Source organism: Mercenaria mercenaria, chromosome 12, assembly GCF_021730395.1.
Source record: "Mercenaria mercenaria strain notata chromosome 12, MADL_Memer_1, whole genome shotgun sequence".
NCBI classification, from domain to species: Eukaryota; Metazoa; Mollusca; class Bivalvia; order Venerida; family Veneridae; genus Mercenaria; species Mercenaria mercenaria.
The window spans coordinates 80,039,112-80,060,682 of record NC_069372.1 but is presented as its reverse complement, the minus strand read 5'-3'; the positions used below and the strand labels follow the sequence as shown (position 1 = coordinate 80,060,682).

The 21,571-nt window shown below is 36.5% G+C and overlaps 2 protein-coding genes across 2 annotated transcripts; one reads left to right on the top strand and one right to left on the bottom strand.

Moving 5' to 3' along the window:
• Positions 1-3,855: 3,855 nt before the first annotated feature.
• Positions 3,856-7,311, bottom strand: LOC128547612 (uncharacterized). Its single transcript, XM_053520664.1, has one exon. The coding sequence runs from the start codon at positions 7,309-7,311 to the stop codon at positions 3,856-3,858; it is 3,456 nt and encodes a 1,151-aa protein (XP_053376639.1).
• Positions 7,312-10,463: 3,152 nt separating this feature from the next.
• On the top strand, positions 10,464-13,252 carry LOC123540769 (uncharacterized). The gene is made up of 2 exons (XM_045326038.2): positions 10,464-10,910; positions 12,917-13,252. Exons 1-2 carry the CDS (start codon positions 10,464-10,466, stop codon positions 13,250-13,252), a joined length of 783 nt encoding a protein of 260 aa, XP_045181973.2.
• The last annotated feature ends 8,319 nt before the right edge of the window (positions 13,253-21,571 follow it).

Below are 21,571 nucleotides of genomic sequence, written 5' to 3'. Positions count from 1 at the left end.
ATTAAGCATTTTTTGTTTAACGAAAAGGTCAAATTAACACATAGGTCGGAGTAGACATTGGTGAAAAAAGAACAAATTAGGAATTCGATATCGGAAAATGAAAAATATGGAAATATATCGGAAGATTTGAAACCGTAGTTGTCTCTATGCTAATGAATAATTATAGCGCATCTGTTCACTTCGGTATCCCCTTCATTAAGATATGATCATTTTATTTTGATTTAAATGACATTCTAACGATAAAAATATGTGGCAGAAAGAAAGAAAATAAAAATTTAGACTTGTGGATTGAGAACAGTGAAATTGGAATGTTCAAAAATTTTAAAGTCAAACTGTCCTTATCGGTACGCTAAATAGACGTTATAATAAAATTTGTAAAAAATAAAAATTATACGGTCAAATAGATCTGGACGATTTGGAGCAGACATGGAACAGGAAGTGGATTTGGAGCAGATATGGAACAGGAAGTGAGCATGTAAAAACCGATATTCAAATTTTATATGACAAAATAGATGCAAACGGTAAATGAGCATTTAGATACAAAACAGGTATGATCAGTAATTATAAAGATACTAATTGATTGAATAAATGCTTTTGCTGGTACAATGTATCAGCTAAATACTGAACGGGAAGAAAAATGTTTCAAATTAGAATTATTAATTCATTAAATACAGAAGTATGAAAATAAAGTATGAAAATTTATTCAAATTAGTGTTTAGATTCTGAGAGAACCATAGTCAGTAAAACTCATGAGAAATCTCGTCGGGTACATTTAATGCCGCATGTGAACCGGGATATGGAAATGAAATTTAGGACTGTCTAAAATTGAATATGGTTTTGTAAGAAACAGAATCGAGGATTAAATTAAGTGTACAAGCTTTGATTTCACCATCTTATCTTTACCTTATTTCAAGTAAGAGGTGGTTATATAACGATTTATTAACATCAATTTGTTTTGTAAGTTTAGATTTGCCTCCAGCAATGTAATGTGTCAAGCAACTTGAGATTGATCATGAACCTTCGGCAATGGTCATAAAGTGTAATAGTTTCATTGTTTTCTAAATTTGTATCTCAACATCCTTCCTTTTTTATCACTCGCTTAGTAGTAAGTAATTTGGTCAGTTTTCATTTTTATGAAGCGTATATACCTTTTAAACCTGTATTAGTCAGATTGAAATTATATGTGGAAAAGGGGCGGGCGTTAGTGGGGAGGGGCATTGGAAGTTCGTATATTTCTATTCATCTTGTCTTTCGATAGTATTTAATATTGGAAAAATTAATTTAGTTTTTTGACAATTAATTGCACTGAATGAAAAGCAATACCAGTATTTTCGAAAATGTTATTTTATCTAGAGCTTCTGTTTTCATTTCTCACTGTACGGGCGTTTGAGTGCAATATACTTAAAAGTATATCAGTTATATTATTTTACAAGCGTTTCTAGGTTAAACACCTGAGTACTACTCCGAAATAGAAACTCACGATTTCGGAGCGTTAATTAGAGACGGCTATTTTGTGTTATTTTGGTGCATGCGCTGTGAAATACTTCCTTTTATTGCATATCGTATTTATACATTGTCAGGAATTGATGGTGGCCGGTGCAAAGCGTTACCAACGGTTAGGGAGGTAGTATGCACCGCCTGACTATGGCTAATCTTTACCTTGGAAACTAGCACTTAATTGTTTCCCTATGTATTTTCTTGTGTGTATTTTTTGTAGTTTTTCTGTATATTTTTCACTGTATATACATTATATACTTAAGCATGCTGACGTACTATTTACACCTAGATCAAACACACACCACAAACATTCTGTATACAAGTATAACTAAATTTGCACCGCTTTTCGTCAAACTTTATCACATGTACGCAGGTATATATGATATACAAAAAATCGCAAGTATCTCAATACTTATGCTCGGTCAGCACAAGCTTCAACCAACAACCATTCAAAACCAAACAATTAATCTGCAAAACTCAGAGCAATATATATATTCGAACGATACACCACCAAACTGCAGAAAATCAATTTATACACCTCTAAAACACAAAAGAACCCATCAACACACACATTCAAACAACCAGCCAAATCATAAACTTCAATTCACAAAAGAACCAACCTTCAACAACCAAGTATCAGCTTCAAAACAAAACCACGATTAAACACCCAAACAACCAAAATATTCTCCGAGCAACTCAATAATTATGTACAATAAAATGTACCCCCCAATCTCCAACAAATAAATCAAGAAACAAATATTTCCTTCAAAAAAACGAGCCATCAATTGACTCTAAACAACATTGAAATACTGCATGTATAACATGCGTCTTTCTCTCGCTAAATCGCGACCAAAACTGATAAACTCTCATAAAATTGTGTAAAATTCCATGTACCTGTCAACACCTAATTGTTTTGCCCACTCTCTCTCTATACTGCAGTGAATATTTTATCAGCGAGGTTTAACAAGTTGTATAATGTAGCAACATGTAAATACAGATAAACTTATTTCTCTCTGCTATTATAGCTAGTGTACAATATATACAGTGAAACACCGCTCGCTCGAGCATCGATGACTCAAGCACCCGGGCTCGCTCGAGCAATTCATGTGGTCCCGGCCGATTTCCTTCTATTTTCTATGTGAAATTACCATGGCTGGGTCGAGCATTGATAACTCGATCGCTCGAGCACAACACCTGGTCCCTGTGTATTAATTTACTCTTTGTTGCTTCTGGCTTAATCGAGCAGAGGTGTCAAAATTTTTTGCACCTTCGATTGTCAGAATGTATCGGTTGATTTAAAATTTTCGCATGCTTTGAGAATTGCGTGGTAACAAGCGCAAAACGTTCAGCGACAGAAGTTTTGGTACTGTTGGACCTAAACTCTGGAATGAATTGCCTCTCGAAATAAGGAACTCAGACACAATAGATGTTTTCAAAAAGAAGTTGAAAACTCATTATTTTGGAAATTACTTTGCACTCTTTTAGAGACTGTGACTGTATTTTTTAAGAAATTGAAGTAACGTGAACTGGATGATTTTATTGTGTAAATACATTCGAATATGAACTATATTATAACAAATACATGTACAAAATACAGTTGTTTGTAATAACTTCTGGACATGTCGCAATAACCCACTTATTCTTACTTAATAACAAACAGCTGTCTTACTGTATCTTAATATTCTAATATTTTATTAATCTTATCTGATGTCTGATCTTTTTTAATGCTTACTAAATAGTTTATTCACAATGGTATTTATGCTCATTTATGTTATATGTCATTAAATATCTTAATTTTTGTCGTATTTTTATGTATTTGTAAAACGCCATTGAATATGTTTTGCGTAAAAATAGGCGTTTAATCAAATAAAACAGTTTCAGTTTCAGGTCTATTCTCCGACTATCTTAAATGTTTGTTTGTCGGTATATTTAATCTGATAATGAGATTAATTATTGATGAAAGGTTAAAGAAAAGTTTTATTGATCAAATATTGATCAATTACTGTTTACTTTAGATTAAAGCAAGTATGTTATTACTTATTACATCATAGATAACGTTTTTTTTAAATGTCACGCGTTTGTTATTATTACGCATCACCGTTTCCTCTGCAAATGGTCCCGATGACAATTTCAATTTTCTTCGTATGTTGGTCAATGTTTAGGTCGCTCGAAACCATGAATAACTCGAGCATTTTGCTCATCCCCTTGCGACCTCGAGCGAGCGGTGTTTCGCTGTATTTACATCTTCTGGTTTAACGCCGTTTTGCAACAGGCAGCTACGAATTATTCTGACAGCCCCCCACTCAAGAAAACACTCAACTGTTTTCAAAATACGAAGAATAATTCGACACTAACCCCTCAGGTATCCAGTCTACTCAGGTAATCTGCACAGACGTTGTCTGTTCCTTTGAGAGCCTCGATTCGGAACTTGTAGTTCTGCAAGAACAAGGCCCATCTCATAATTCGACCGCTTTCAATTTTACATTTTTGAATGTAGGTCAAAGGTGCGTGATCAGTTTGTAGTTCAAACTGTTGTCCATACAAGTACTTGTGGAATTTCTTAATTCCAAAAACCATAGCTAGGCATTCCCTTTCTATTACTGAGTAGTTCTTCTCCCGTTTCAAAAGCTTCTTGCTTGCATATGCAATAGGAAACAATCCGTCATCAAACCTTTGTAGAAGGGCTGCTCCAACCCCAGTATCCGAAGCATCACACTGCAAGACAAACATTTTGGAGAAGTCCGGCAAACGTAATATCGGCGCACGAGTCAATAATTGCTTCAGTGTCATGAAGGCTGTTTCATGGTCTGACCTCCAGACTATTTTGTTTGGTTGACCTTTCTTCGTTAGGTCTGTCAAAGGGGCGGCGATCTCTGCGAAGGACCCGATGAATTTCCTATAGTATCCCGCCAAACCAAGGAATAACCTAAGTTGCTTCTTAGTTTCTGGTCTCTCAGCACTACGTATCTTGTCTAACTTATCGTCCTCTATTTGCATCATGCCGTCACCTACAACGTGGCCGGTAAACGAAATACTACCAAATCCAATCATACATTTTGATGGCTTTACTGTCAGTCTTGCTTCCCGTATTCTGGTGAATACATTTCTCAACACCATTACGTGTCTCTCCCAGGTTATAGTGTGTCCAAGGACATCGTCCACATAATTATCTGCATCTTTGATGCCAGCCAACAACTTTCTCATCATTCGATTGAATGTTGCCCCAGAATTTACCATTCCGAACGGCATTTTTCTGAACTGGTAACTGCCTTCTGGAGTAGAGAATGCGGTCAAATGCCTCGACTTTTCTTCTGTTGGTATCTGCCAATAACCTTTGGTCAGGTCAATCTTTGTGAAGTAGTTGTCTTCTCTCAACTTCGCCATAATATCCTCTACATTACCCATAGGTTTCGTGTCGAACCTCGTGAAAGAATTAATGCGTCTGAAGTCTATACAAAAGCGGTTTGTATTATCTTTCTTCTTCACAAGAACAACCGGGGAGTTGTAATCTGAATTTGCAGGTTCTATGACTCCAGCTTCTAACATATTCTTAACTTCGTCTTCAACGTCTTTTCTCTTTGCGTAAGGTATAATGTACTGCCTAACACGTATCGGTGTCTCATCAGTCAAATCAATCTTGTGTTCTTCAAGGTCAGTTGTCCCTGGTACATCAGTGAATATATCTTTAAATTCTTCAAGCAGAGCATACACTTCAGCTTTCTGCTCTCTAGACAACTGCTCATTTACACAAACATCTCTGTACGTCTCAGTACCACTACTGTTTACTACGTTCAGTAAACTCTCATCGTCAACTACACCAGTTTCACTTTCATTCTCTGCTTCTATAACTGCTACACTTGCACAGACCTTATCTTCTCTCTCCTCATATTTCTTCAAAAGGTTTATGTGATAAACAACTACTCTGTCGCCTATCTTTACTTTATAATCAAATTTGTTTACAATTTCAGCTACATCAAATGGACCCTTCCACTGCAACATGAGTTTGTTGTGAGATGTAGGCAGGAGGACTAAAACTTTGTCTCCTTGCTCGAGACTTCGTGCTCTTGCCTTTTTATCATAATGATGTTTGTATTCTACTTGTGCATTGCTGAGACTCTCCCTTGCAATTCTGCACGTTTCTTCTAGTCTGTTTCGTAGATCAAGCACGTATTCATACGTGTTCCTGGTTTCTGGAACTTCGCTTTCTGTCCAAAGTTCCTTCAGTGCCTGCATTGGACCTCTCACTGTTCTACCATATAACAATTCAAATGGGGAAAATCCTGTACTGGCTTGTGGGACTTCCCTGTATGCAAACAATACAGCAGATATATATCGATCCCAGTCTTTGGGTCTCTCTTGGCACATTTTCTTTAGCATACTTTTGAGAATTCCATTCATTCTCTCACAAAGGCCGTTACATTTCGGGTTGTAAGGTGTCGTAAACAACTGTTTAAGGGACACGAGCCTGCATACTTCTTCCATAAGTTGCGATGTAAATTGGCTACCTCTGTCACTTAAGATTTCAAAAGGAAAACCTACTCTAGAGAATATGTCTAGCAATGCTTCTGCAACATTTTCTGTCTCTATTCTTGGCAAAGCAACTGCTTCAGGGTAACGTGTAGCATAATCAACTACTGTCAAGATGTAACGGTTTCCTTTTTCTGAAATAGGCGAAATTGGCCCAATCAAATCAACAGCAACCCGTTGAAATGGAGCATCGATGATTGGCATCTCACCAAGAGGTACCTTCTGAACTTTACCCTTCGGTACTGTTTTCTGGCAAATATCGCATGAACGACAAAACCTTGTGACGTCTCTTGATATTCCTGGCCAATGAAAGCTTGACTGTATTCTGTCTACAGTCTTGCGAACTGAAAGATGCCCACCCACTATAGATTCGTGTGCTAAAGACATAACACGCTTCTGGTATATCTTCGGGACCACTATCTGCTTGGTTTCTACTTTCTTATCGCCCTTCACTGTCTCAAAGATCCTGTACAATACGTCTTTGCTTATCTCGTATCTGTACTTATTGCCACCTTTTGTCGACTTTATTTTTTTCTCTTCGGCGTATCTCCATAGCCTGTTCAATGACTTATCCTCTGACTGTGCTTTCTTAAGCAACTCAACCGTTGTTTCATCTTCTTTAACTACCGGTACTTTAAGTGGCTTCATAGGTTTCTTCTCCTTCTCTGCTTGTGCCCTTGTGACTACAGCAGCTACATTTGTGTCCGTTGCTTCTATTTTACTGGCATCACGACCAATCCATTTTTCATCTGGTTTATCTAGCACGCCACTAATGTTGCCTAATACCAAATCACAAATTACGGTTTCTAAAACCATGGCCTCTATTTCACCCTTGAAGTATGGTGTGTCAATTCTAATCTGAGCCATAGGGACTAATCTTGCACGTCCATCAATTGCTATCATTACGCAGTTTTTTTTCAACATTTGATCTTCTGTAACCAACTTCTTTCTAACAACTGCTAACTCACACCCTGTGTCTCTAAGTACTTTAACTTCTTGGTCTCCTACATAACCCTGCTTCAAGTCTAACTGCCTTTCACCTTCTAATGATTCAATAGTACAACTACTAGTAACTACTGGAACTGAATTCCCATTAGCTAGCTTGAGCTTTCCCTTTTCTATGCAACCTTCGTATGAGCTTTGCGGAGGAAGTGACATGCACATGCCCGATATTTTCTCATTACCTGGTCTACCATCACGCTTATTTTCTTTCGGCCCCATGCGCCAATTCTTTGGTGACGGATCACGCCTATCGCGGTAACTACCGCCATTTTGACCTCTGTACATCATCCAAGCTGCACCATAACGTTTTCTGTTTTGATCACGGCAATCTTTCGCAATCTGACCATATCTGTTCCAAAAAATAAACATGTTACTTTCTTATGCACTGCCTTATCATAGGACGGGGGCTTTTGGCTTGGCGACTGAACTGGGTGTGGTGTGAATTTATTGGGGTTATTATTAGATTTGGGATTCTTACTGTACGTAATCGTACCACCATGAGCTTCTATGTACTGCTCTGCCAGAGTAATGACGTCGTTGCGACTTTTAGGTTTCCTTTCTTTAAGGAAAAGCGCTAAGTCTGGTGAACAGGTTCTAGTAAACTGCTCTCTAATAATTAAGTCTTTCAACTTGTCGTACGTATCTGTGGCCTCCGCCATTTCCGTCCATCTGCTTAAGTATCTATCAAGACGAGCCATGAATTGAAATACCGTCTCCCCTTGCTCTGGTTTACCTTCTCTAAATTTAGCCCGAAAACCTTCTTCCGTAAGCTGGTATCTTTTAAGAACGGCTGTTTTTAATGCCTGATAGTCTGACGCTTGTTCCGGGGCCATACTAGTGTACACTTCAAGACCCTTCCCGGTTAACAAAGAACTCAAGCTTATGGCCCAAGTATCTTCTTTCCATTCTTGGCTACGTGCAAATCTTTCAAACCGTTCAAGGTAAGCATCCATGTCGTCTTTATTCTCTTCAAATTTTGGAAGCTTTGGCCTAAGACCTCTGCTATGCGGTGCCTCAACAGAAGGCTTGATATCGGCTGACGCCCCTGCTTCTATTTTCAGTCGCATAAGTTCCATTTCTTTCTTTCTGAGTTTGAGCTCTATATGCTTCTGCTTCTCGGCCTCATCTGCCATGTACTTGCATTTTTCAAGCTCGAATAAACGTTTCTTTTCCTCTGTTTCAGCATCTATGCGCCGACGTTCCTGGTCGCGCCGTTCCCTACGTTCGTCCCTCTCAATACACTCGGCTTCTTTCTTCTGCACGTATTCAAGTAAGGCATCTTCCTTTAAGCCTAATCTCTCGCCCAACGAAACCCATTTATCATAATCCATCATTAAAATTTCAGTATTCAACTAATACTGTTCAATTGAAAAACTCTATGTTGAACGCCGTTTGAACACTTTTACAGTACCTCAAAACACCGTTAAATAACACAGTATTTTAACATGCACTCAAACAATATATTGCTAGTTATTAGCCAGTTTGGTAAAGATCCCGGACGAGCCCCCAGTTTGTCAGGATTTGATGGTGGCCGGTGCAAGGCGTTACCAACGGTTAGGGAGGTAGTATGCACCGCCTGACTATGGCTAATCTTTACCTTGGAAACTAGCACTTAATTGTTTCCCTATGTATTTTCTTGTGTGTATTTTTGGTAGTTTTTCTGTATATTTTTCACTGTATATACATTATATACTTAAGCATGCTGACGTACTATTTACACCTAGATCAAACACACACCACAAACATTCTGTATACAAGTATAACTAAATTTGCACCGCTTTTCGTCAAACTTATTCACATGTACGCAGGTATATATGATATACAAAAAATCGCAAGTATCTCAATACTTATGCTCGGTCAGCACAAGCTTCAGCCAACAACCATTCAAAACCAAACAATTAATCTGCAAAACTCAGAGCAATATATATATTCGAACGATACACCACCAAACTGCAGAAAATCAATTTATACACCTCTAAAACACAAAAGAACCCATCAACACACACATTCAAACAACCAGCCAAATCATAAACTTCAATTCACAAAAGAACCAACAATTCCAACCTTCAACAACCAAGTATCAGCTTCAAAACAAAACCACGATTAAACACCCAAACAACCAAAATATTCGCCGAGCAACTCAATAATTATGTACAATAAAATGTACCCCCCAATCTCCAACAAATAAATCAAGAAACAAATATTTCCTTCAAAAAAACGAGCCATCAATTGACTCTAAACAACATTGAAATACTGCATGTATAACATGCGTCTTTCTCTCGCTAAATCGCGACCAAAACTGATAAACTCTCATAAAATTGTGTAAAATTCCATGTACCTATCAACACCTAATTATTTTGCCCACTCTCTCTCTATACTGCAGTGAATATTTTATCAGCGAGGTTTAACAAGTTGTATAATGTAGCAACATGTAAATACAGATAAACTTATTTCTCTCTGCTATTATAGCTAGTGTACAATATATATTTACATCTTCTGGTTTAACGCCGTTTTGTATGGAAGCGTCCTGGTGCCAGCAGATAGATTTAAATTTGTCTTACGTACGACTTACTATCTCCTACGTAGGAGTTAGTATCTCCTACGTAGTACTTAGTATCTCCTACGTAGGACTTACTATCTCCTACGTAGGACATAGTATCTCCTACGTAGGACTTAGTATCTCCTACGTAGGACATAGTATCTCCTACGTAGGACTTACTATCTCCTACGTAGGACATAGTATCTCCTACGTAGGACTTAGTATCTCCTACGTAGTACTTAATATCTCCTACGTAGGACATAGTATCTCCTACGTAGGACATATTAAGTACTACGTAGGAGTTAGTATCTCCTACGTAGGAGATAGTATCTCCTACGTAGGACTTAGTATCTCCTACGTAGGACATAATATCTCCTACGTAGGAGTTAGTATCTCCTACGTAGGACTTAGTAACTCGTACGTATGTCACTGACTAAAAGACTCTCCAGCATGCGTAGTGGAACAATATACTCGTGTGTACTATTATTTAGTAAGGAAACGTGTGTAATTTAAAACTACACGGCATGGATGATTTTATAAAAACATATTTTGCATCTGGTATGAAATACCGTGAAATATTACTTTGTCTTGAAAAAATAAATGGGTTTAAAGTTTCTTTACGAAGCCTTAAACGGATATTGTCACGTATGAAGTTATTTAGACGCATAAATAAAAGTGATGAGCTTAGTGTTGGTCTCTATGTCATGGAAAATGTAATGACATCCAGCAAACAACTTGGATACAAGATGATGCATCAGAAACTCCTTCAAGAGGGATACGTTGTTACACAAGAAACAGTTCGCCTGATGATGCATATTTGTGACAAAGACGGTATTGAACAGAGAAGGAGAACTCGTCTTCAACGTCGGATGTACCTGAATCTTGGACCTAATTATTTATGGCATATCGACGGTATGATAAATTGAAACCGTACGGGCTGTGTATCAACGGAGCTATCGATGGATTTTCTCGTTTCATAATATGGCTTGAGGTGCACAAAACAAACAGCGATCCTAAGATAATTGCTGGTTATTTTATGAATGCTGTGAAACATTTGCAAGGCTGTCCAACGCGTGCTAGGTCAGATTATGGCACCGAGAATGTTTACATTCGACAGATGGTCATTTTTCTTAGGGGTCAGAGAGACGAACAGTTAACAAACAGCTGTTTTTTACAAGGATCAAGTAACCATAATCAAAGAATTGAGCGTTGGTGGGGTATACTTCGAAATGAAAATGTTCAGTACTGGATAGATTTTTTCACAATGCTGAAAAGTACTGGTGATTTCAACGGAAGCTTTTTTGATAAGGCTGTTCTGCAGTTTTGTTTCATGGACTTAATTCAGGTACGTCTATATTTTTTTTATAAAACATATGACAGATTTCTGACCTTTCTACACGGATTTTTGATTATATCGTTCATCGTATAATGATGTTACTTTATATAGAAACAGAGTTTGCTCTACATGTATGTAGGTTAATTATTTGCTGGTCTTGTTAAAATATATAATTTAGTGACCTGGCACAGGCACCAGTAAAAATATGGCCTTATTTTCATCCTTAATGAGTTCAAAATGAAAATATGTAGTGAAATATGAGCCCCCTTCAAAAGGTACATATATCTCTACTGAAGGCCAGAATCTCGAGAATCGAGCCTGCGAGCAATGGGTTCACTTCCCGGGCCGTTGTGAAATAAAGTCTCAAGACAAACTACCTATCACTGTTTCCCTATACATTTAGCTACAAAATGAGACCGACCCCAAGTCTCTAGCCCTTCCCGTTCATGAAATATCTGTCAGGAAACGAATGCCTTCCTTCTGAAAGTCCCTGGTAGATAAAGATGCGGCACAAAGAATCGGTACGTAAACATAGACTAAAGTATAGCTGTCCGCCGATTACGGCTCAAATTCAATAAAAAAAGTACTAAAAAGTATAACTAAATACATAAACTAGGGCCACTCAAAATCGTCAGTAGCATCTCAAACACGCGATATTTGCGTTTCAAATTTTTTCCACGGTCTTTCAATTGAATGCTACGCCATTGAACATAATTCATTAAGTATTTTTAAACTCAATTTCTGATTGGCCAATAGCGACACACCTCCGACAGAACCGCAACGTTTCGTAAAAAATTACTCGGATATTATCATATCTGTTTCAATGGCGGAGAATACAATCGAGAGACCGACGGAAAAATAAAAAAGTAAATATCGCGTGTAGCAGATGCTACTGACGGTGGTGAGTGGCCGTAATTTACATATTAAGTAATACTTGTTATTCATGGCAAATGAATTTGACCCGTGCTAGGCTGACAAACATCTTTTAGTCCGTAATTTCGTAACGTTTCGTTGTGCCACACTTCTATCTACCTGGAACTTGCAGCATTCTGATAGATATTTCATGAACGGGGAGGGCTAGAAACTTGGGGTTGGTCTCAATTTGAAGTTAATTGTACATGCGAAATTGTGATAGGTAGTTTGTTCAATTGTCTAGAGACTTTATTTCACAACGGCTCGGGAAGTGAACCCATCGCTCGCAGGCTCGATTCTCGAGATTCTGGCCTTCAGTAGATATATGTATCTTTTGAAGGGGCCAATATTTCACTACATAGTTTTCATTTTGGACTCATTCAGGATGTAAATAAGGCCATATTTTTTGTCCCAGGTCCGATACTCGTGCCTGTGGTAAGTTACAATGGTACCAGAAACGTCAATATTTTTCAATACACGGACGCCTGAATTTCATATCGAGTGCGTAACGTAATGTACTGTTTGTCGTTGCATTAATTATTTTATTTATTTTAGTATTGTTAGTCTTAATCAGACTATTAAACAAATTTATAATATTCACATTTCGTTTATACATGTAGATATGCATGTGATACATTATACGTGTAGATACCGGTATGTATGAAATAAAAAGTTCTCAATGCACGAGTTCTGCAGCGGAAATATTGGTCGACTTTTGGAGCGCAAAAGAACGAATTCATATTTTCCAATGTAAATCCAATACAGTACTCTTTTTATTACTTACGCATACCTCACTTTTAATTATTATATAAATGGTACACATCTTTTTATGAAGCGTGAGTGAAGTTGAAATTATCGTCGCTGAAGAACTTTTAAACGTGGCGATATACTGAAACTGACGTCACACACCCGGTATGAAATTTGAACGTAAAAAAATAACATTTCAGATTCCACTGAAATTTAATAGAGTTTTAAAAGGAGTGTTAACAGATACATTTAAAAGTGTGTGCGAAGTCTTAAAAAGTGTAAATACAGGCCTATATATAGCGTGCATCGTAATTACTTTCTTTCGCCATTATACTTTTATCTATACATTTTTTCAGGAAGAACTTAACTCTATAGTTAAACTGTGGAATAACCATCGTATAAGACCATCAAGCAATCCAAACCAACCATACGGAAGACCATTTTTGATGTATCATTGTCCTGGTATGTTCGGCTGTCAGGATTACCTTTGTCGTACATCTGAAGCACAGGTGAACTTGTGTCTTGAGGAAAGTATTCAAAAGGGAAATGTTACATGTGACGAAACGGTGTTTGAACTGTGTACCATCATCATGTCGGACCATAATATGATGCCTGCCAAAACAGCAGACGATGCTGCACTGCTTTACCAATTTCTCCGACGGGAAATATTAAATGAACTTCACCAGGATTAAACCTAAATGCAAGACCAACCAATATAAGGCGAAGTCTGTCGACGCATAGGCTACTCCGTTATTTACAAGTTATTTTAAACAAGTTGACCATGTTCATTTGTAAAACATGAAAATGACGTATAACTGTTAACTGATTGTTGTAAACATATTAAATAGTGTCTTTAAATCAATTCATTGTTAATCTCAGTATTAGCAAAGCAGGAACAATTTCAATGTTTAACAATTTAAAGTACCAGTAAACGCATCTATTGTAACCCTTTGCACATGTGCGAGAATTGATCCAAAAGTTCATGGATATTAGTTATATTTAATATTAACGGACGCCAATATAAACATTTTAACTAGACTATTCGAAGAAGAGGGCTATTGTACTCAATCCAGGCGTCGATGTAGCCGTCGCGAGTTATATTTAAGAAATGATTTATAGCAAAACCGTGTTTCAACACTATTTATATACGCCGAGCGTAATAATTTTACGAGGGCGTATACCGAGAAAATAGTTCATACGACGTATAATCTGCGGAGTGTATAGTGTTCAAACATAGCTTTGCTATGAACTATTTTGATTCTAATATGTCTATTGTAAAATTTTATTCAAATATGATAGAACTGTTTCTTCGCATATAACTGTTTCTCCTTTTGAAAGGCTTATTAAAATCATCTCTGAACATGCCCGGATCCAGGGACGGGCAGATGGTGCCCCCGTCCCAAGTTGGCTGAGAAGTGACCTATACTCATCAAAGATGCACCATGTACTGTATGTACTTGCACGCAAAACTTTAACCAGGATTTTCTAAGTCCAAAGGGGGCATAATTTGGCTAAAATGCAGGTCAGAGTTATGGGACTTGATGCTGTCAACTAGTTTTATAACCCCAAAGACACATGTGAAGTTTCAATTCAATATCTGCATTATGATGGGATAGAAGTTTAATTGAGAGAAAGCTATATTTAAACCTGTCTCTTGTCTGTGACTGAAAGCTCTTCTCCAAGAGAGATATCTTCTTTTGAAATATCTTTTAAGGTAAGGAAATTAATTATACAGATAGCTCTTTAATTAAGATACAATTATCAACAAAAGTAGACTCTCTCTCTCTCTCTCTCTCTCTCTCTCTCTCTCTCCCTCTCTCTCTAAGAGAAATCAAATAAAATTTATGATATATCTTTGCTTGCTGCTTGCCTTTAAACCAAAAGAGCTCTTGGCTTACCGTTGTAAGCAATTACATTGAGCGTTTTTAGGTTGGTCAAAAAGTTGGTTTTTCTTAAACATTTCTTTATTTCTTGTCTCTCTTGCGAAAACTGCTGCCACACTATAAATTCAAAATTGCTAACGACGTTCACGACGACATCCAAAAACAACCGTCGCTTTACGAACGTTGATGTTTCTAATATTAGCACGACATAACGTTTCAATAACTTTTAACCCAACCCATTTGTATATATGACATATATGATGTATGTGATTGTTGTTTATGTTTCCGTATATATGTACAATAAAATATGATTAAACTAAATGATTGAGTAGTAATTGGGAGTCTGTAATTATATTTAAAGGCGAGTGTTTTAGAAATTATATACTGAACTATTCATCCTTTATTCTTATGAAAAACAAATGCTTAATTTTCCTTGGAAAAAAAAGTCAGAGTTAGTTTATACATTTAAAATGTATGGCGCGAAATATCACGTAGACGAAGTCATGGTGGAACTGACGTCTATATGTGCACAAAATAACAACAATTACAATTTCATCAAAACTCTTTTGAGCAATTAAATAATGAATAAGACATTTGACATCGGTCTTAAAATGAGCAGGTTTCGAAAAGTGGACCTCTGTCAATTTTAGTACACCAATTAGTCGGGCCACAAAAGTGGTCACCAGGCAGTGCAGTCTTAGGGTTAAGGTTTTAATAATTTTGCCTATAGAGGTAGCTTTAAAACACTGCTAGATCTTTTAAGCTAATGTTACGTTTTTAGCTAATGTTAAAACTGATTCCTAAAACCTTCGACCTACAACATGCGCGGTTCCAGAGGGGGTGGGGGACCGGGGGTCCGGACCCCCTCTGGAAAATCCTTGAAAATGGAAAGAAGAAAAGAAGGAAAGAAAATGTTTGTTTTTTCGAAAAAGGCAATATTAGGACCGCATTCAAAGTATATGCGGCTGCTGTTTCATACGATCCCGACATAATACATATTTATATCAATTATCTAAAAGAAACTAAGAATTCTACCTTGAAGAAAACTGGATTTTATCATTTTCCCCAAATTTAACAGGTTATCACATAAAACTGTGAAAATAAGGGGTATATTATGTATAAACTTGCAGTGGAAAAGTGTTCTTAAATGCTCCTAAAATGCCCAGAATGCTGAAAGCACTAAATTTCAAAATTTTCCGGGTGGGGGAGGGGGTCGGACCCCCTCTGAGAAAATAAGCTGGATTCGCGCATGTACAACTCCAAATTTCCCTGACTTTTGCCCAAAATCCAAATTTCCCTGACTAATTACAAAATTCACCGACTTTCCCTGACCGTGGGAACCCTGACAGAGTTCAGATGCGTATGAATTGAACGCCCGACTGGTTAAATACCGATCTAGAACAGACAAAAATAGTTCCGTCTCGGCCGAAAGTGACCTTGACCTTTCAGCTAGGGATGTGGATCTTACACATGTCTCATTATTCATATAAAATTCAAATATTCGTTTAACTCTCTCTCTCTCTCTCTCTCTCTCTCTCTCTCTCTCTCTCTCTCTCTCTCTAAGAGTCTTAATTACTGTATATTTTCTCTTAATTACAGTACTATATTTAGCCCACTTTATATATTTTTTCCTACTGAATTTTGTGATCTATTCCCGAGAATACACTTAATAATAGTGTTCCGAAAAACTAATGGCATATCAACTTGTGGTCCGACGGTTTTGCTTTCTTTAACATGGTGTGTGTATCTTCTATATAGTGTTTATGTTGTGAAAAAGAGGAAGAATAGAATAGTATTTAAATAAAGTGAAGCATTTTTTGACAGTAAAATCTTTTAATTACCGAATATCACGGCGAATTTGTAGGTTCCAGTCATTAAATCTGGTTATCCTTTGTTTTGTTAAGTTTATGCCTAGAGAGAAGAAATTAATGACGAGTAACTTGGTAAACATAATTTATTCCCCTTTATCGCTCTTCACGGTAGAGGCTATTTTTTTTATAAGAGCTAATTTCATGAGAAATAACCTTTACAATTTTGTTTGATCAGAGTGACTAGATAAAAGAATAATTGACTAGTTGAAACTTACTAAATCTTATAGAACATTGATAATCGTATCATGCAATCAGGTCTATATAAATTCGTTCTTTGTTATTGGTTAGAAACAGTGGTTAAGAGATTATTTCACGGAATTCAATGAAAAGTTATTTATTTAAGCCCCTTCTCGAGACAACACATAAAATACAAGAATATAAATAGTTTAGAAAATAAATGAAGTATTGCAATAAATGTCTTTTATCAGCACGCAATTAAAAAGTCAACCAGCAATGTTCAATTAACACCGGAAACGCAAGTAGGACCACAGAACGTTGCAGCGCCGCAAAATGGGAACCCTTACGTATGAGTTACTATGTCCTACGTAGGAGATACTAACTCCTACGTAGGAGATACTATGTCCTACGTAGGAGATACTAACTCCTACGTAGTACTTAATATCTCCTACGTAGGAGATACTATGTCCTACGTAGGAGATACTAAGTCCTACGTAGGAGATACTATGTCCTACGTAGGAGATATTAAGTACTACGTAGGAGATACTAAGTCCTACGTAGGAGATACTAACTCCTACGTAGTACTTAATATCTCCTACGTAGGAGATACTATGTCCTACGTAGGAGATACTAAGTCCTACGTAGGAGATACTAAGTCCTACGTAGGAGATACTATGTCCTACGTAGGAGATATTAAGTACTACGTAGGAGATACTAAGTCCTACGTAGGAGATACTAACTCCTACGTAGTACTTAATATCTCCTACGTAGGAGATACTATGTCCTACGTAGGAGATACTAAGTCCTACGTAGTAGATAGTAAGTCCTACGTAGGAGATACTAAGTCCTACGTAGGAGATACTATGTCCTACGTAGGAGATATTAAGTACTACGTAGGAGATACTAAGTCCTACGTAGGAGATACTATGTCCTACGTAGGAGATACTAAGTCCTACGTAGGAGATACTAACTCCTACGTAGGAGATAGTAAGTCGTACGTAAAACAAATTTAAATCTCTCTGCTGGCACCAGGACGCTTCCATAGTTTTGCAACAGGCAGCTACGAATTATTCTGACATACATAATCATACTCAGATGACGTTAAAATCGTTTAACACCCATAGGCTATTCAGCAGGTAAGAAAACTTGCCACCTGTATTCATAATAAACAATTATCACGGTGTTATACCGTTGATTACGTCTTTTTGCTGCAAATGATCTGTTGATTGCTTACCAGTAATCGGATATGCGCTTACTTTCGAGACAAAATTACGGTAAGGCCATGACATGCGCTTATTTTCCCTATACGGAATAACGGTACGGCCGTATGCGCTTATATTCGAATATGCGATTATTTACCAGATTCTAAAGTACTTTTCCATAGAAGTTAAAAGAGGCACAGGTTACTCCTCTCCACAAGAAAAATGACACAATGTCTAAATCAAATTACAGGCCAGATAGCATCTTGCCGGTCACTTCAAAAATCTTTAAAAAGGTTATGTCCGTTTAGCTTTCAGATTATTTCGGCAATGTTTTTAATTATTTTATGTGCATTTAGAAAGGGTCATGGCTGCTAAAATACATTACTTAAATTCATAGAAGACTGGGAGTATGCTTTAGATAATACAAATTTTTAGCTGCCGTTCTAATGGTTTTATCAAAAGCCTTTGAAGCCCGCCCGCTTAGCTCAGTAGGTAAGAGCGTTGGTCTACGGACCGCTGGGTCGCGAGTTCGATCCTCGGGCGGGGCGTATGTTCTCCGTGACTATTTGATAAACGACATTGTGTCTGAAATCATTAGTCCTCCACCTCTGATAATTCATGTGGGGAAGTTGGCAGTTACTTGCGGAGAACAGGTTTGTACTGGTACAGAATCCAGGAACACTGGTTAGGTTAACTGCCCGCCGTTACATGACTGAAATACTGTTGAAAAACGGCGTTAAACCCAAAACAAACAAAACAAAAGCCTTTGACTATTTGCCTCGCAATATTTACTGAGTATCTGTCTGCTTGCGGATTATCAAAATCATCAACAAATCTCCTCTGTTCATATTTATCAAGTAGGAAACAACAAATTAAAAATGTAAATGTAGTAAGTACATGGGCACATATTAAAAAGGAGTACCAAATGGCTCTATACTTGGTCCTCCTCTTTTTAATGTTTTTATCAATGACAATGTTTAATTTAAAGAGTTACGCTTTACAATCATGCAAATGACAACACTCTTTCTTTTCATTCGCCTGATTTTATTAAAGAAGTCAATGTTTTACAGCAAGAAAATAAATAAATTTCTTATTGAGTGGTTTAATTTTAATTGTATGCAGGCAAACCCTGATCAATTTTATTGCAGTAGGCAAGAAATAGGCAAGAAAACAGTTTCAAAGAATCCAGTCTTCAACATTGGGTCTGCTAGTATAAATTGTGAAGATGTTGTAAAGTTGCTTGGAGTAGGTATAGACTACCAGTTTAATTTTAGCGTACACATAGGTAACAAATGTAAATAAGCAGCTAGGCAATTGAATATCCTTTAAACAATTTGCAGAAATCTAAATAAACTGAATCAACTATACATTTATTATTCTTTAATACTTTCATTTTTTTCCAATCAGCTGGCATTTTTGTTCTGAAGGTAACACTAAGAAAATTGAAAAAAATAAGAAACGAGCTTTAAGATTTGTCTATAATGACTAGTCTTCGAATATAAAGATCTTCATGTTAAAGAAAATCTACCTAGCTTGCATATTAGAAGCATGAGAACAATGGCTATAGAAACTTTTAAATTATTGAATGATATCTCTACTCCTGTTTTGTCCAATTTGATACAAAAATGACATTCCAGATACAAATTTAGAGATTCAAATATTTAACAGGCACCTCAAGAGAACTCTATAAAATTTGTCAAGAACTAATTTCGATATGCTGATCTTGTGCTGTGAAATTCTTGCCAGAAATTTTAGAAAATGCTCCAGAATTAACCAGTTATCCTCCTGTAATGGTAAGAAGTGTAAATGCTTAGTGTGTAAAAGTTAAATAAAAACCTGCAGTTTAATCATTCTTATCCAGTATAATGTTGATATAAGTTTGTCAGCGTGCAATTAAATTATCACAGCACATGAAGATATATTTTTGTTTGCTTATAAAGTTAGCTTTGTACATACGTCTGCTCAGTGTATTTGATGTTTCTGTTTCGCAAGTGTTTTAAACGTTTTTCTAAAGGTTCAGTAAGTACCTCCTTCTGTAAGTTGCTATTTTTCTGAATGTACCCTAGCTATAACCGATGCCTTACAGATTTGGCATGGCTACACTCTGTGTGCATCCTTGCCACTGTATCTCCTTTGTTTTATTTATACATTGTATTTGATCTTGGAAATGTAATCCCACCTTACATCATTTTAGTGTGTACCTATATATTGTATATCATATTCATTGTCAGCCAGGTTTAGGTTCATTTTCACAGTTTGTTCATTGTATTGTTCTCCTTTGTAAAATGGGTTTTTGTGATAAATTAGAAATTGCTTGAAAACCATAGTTGCATTATGTGCGAACTTGCAGATTTTCCTTAACTCTGTTTGTGCTTGCAGTCGGTACTGTATATTCTCACTATCATCTACTGCTGCTTCCTTTTCTAATTATTATGCCAGATTGCTAGGATGTTGTGCGCTTTGTGATGCATGACGACTTACCTGTCTTAATTTGCTTTTTTACCTAATCTTTAACGCTTGAAGATGCTAATTAAAAAAAAAATACTATTTTAGAATGAATTCTTATTAATCATGTTATTATTGAAAAGAATAGTATGTCTCACGCTTTGTAGCTATTCTTAAGCTCACTTAGTATGTATCTTTTCTTTTTTATGAATAATTCAGTGCCTTTAAATATCTTACTACTATATACGTAAAAACTAAACAATTTTCTCTTCCCTAGAATAATGAATGTTTGTAAATTACTTTTACTTAATCATTCATGTATTTATCTACTTTCCAGATTATATTGATCATCTCTTACAGCTCACTCTACGTTTTATGTTGATAATGTTTACCTTTGTTCTTTATAGTCGGTTGTAAAAGCTCATAAGAGCTTATGTTTATTCGTTGTTATCTTGCCGACTCAAAATAAATCTTATCTTATCTTTACCTTCGGTGGTCCTCCACTATCAACAACTGGAAAGTCGCCTTACGACATATTATTGTAAGAAAAAAATATAGACATGAAATGGGAAACTTTACGCTATTGTTTCTCTGCCGGAAAGTGTATAAAGGACAGGAATAAAATAATGTGTGAAATTTAAATGATAAAAATGATGTACCTGCTTATAGAACATGAAAACTAAAATGTTTAAAGATTTATACAATTGGAATGTTTTTTCTTATAACGGTAATCAACCGGACACATCTAGGGCACAAAATTGGCGCAATTTCGTGACATACGTTGCATTTGTTACAAGAATAACATCAAGTAACATATCGTAACACTAAGTAACATGAATAAAGATCATGACTGTAATATCTTTTACTGCCCCACTTCTGACTGATTTAAGAAATCGACTACAAAAAGACACCTATTCTCAAACAAACGTAACTTAAGTAACATTCATGTAACGCTCCTGCAACACCCTTGTTACATCTATGTAACACTACTAAAGGCCTTTTTTGGCCAAATTTATGAAATGAAGTGTAACATGTGTAACATTTTAACTACAAAATGACGCCTCTTCCGGGACACGCGTAACATAAGTAACATCCATGTAACATCCTTGTAACATCCTTGTTACATCTATATAACACTACCAAAGACGTATTTCGGCCGAATTTAAGAAATGAGGTGTAACATGTGTAACATTTTAACTACAAAATGACGCCTCTTCTCAGACAAGCGTAACATAAGTAACATCCATGTAACAGCCTTGTTACATCTATATAACACTACTAAAGACGTATTTCGGCCGAATTTAAGAAATGAGGTGTAACATGTGTAACATTTTAACTACAAAATGACGCCGCTTCTGGGACACGCGTAACATAAGTAACATCCATGTAACATTCTTGTAACATCCTTGTTACATCTATATAACACTACTAAA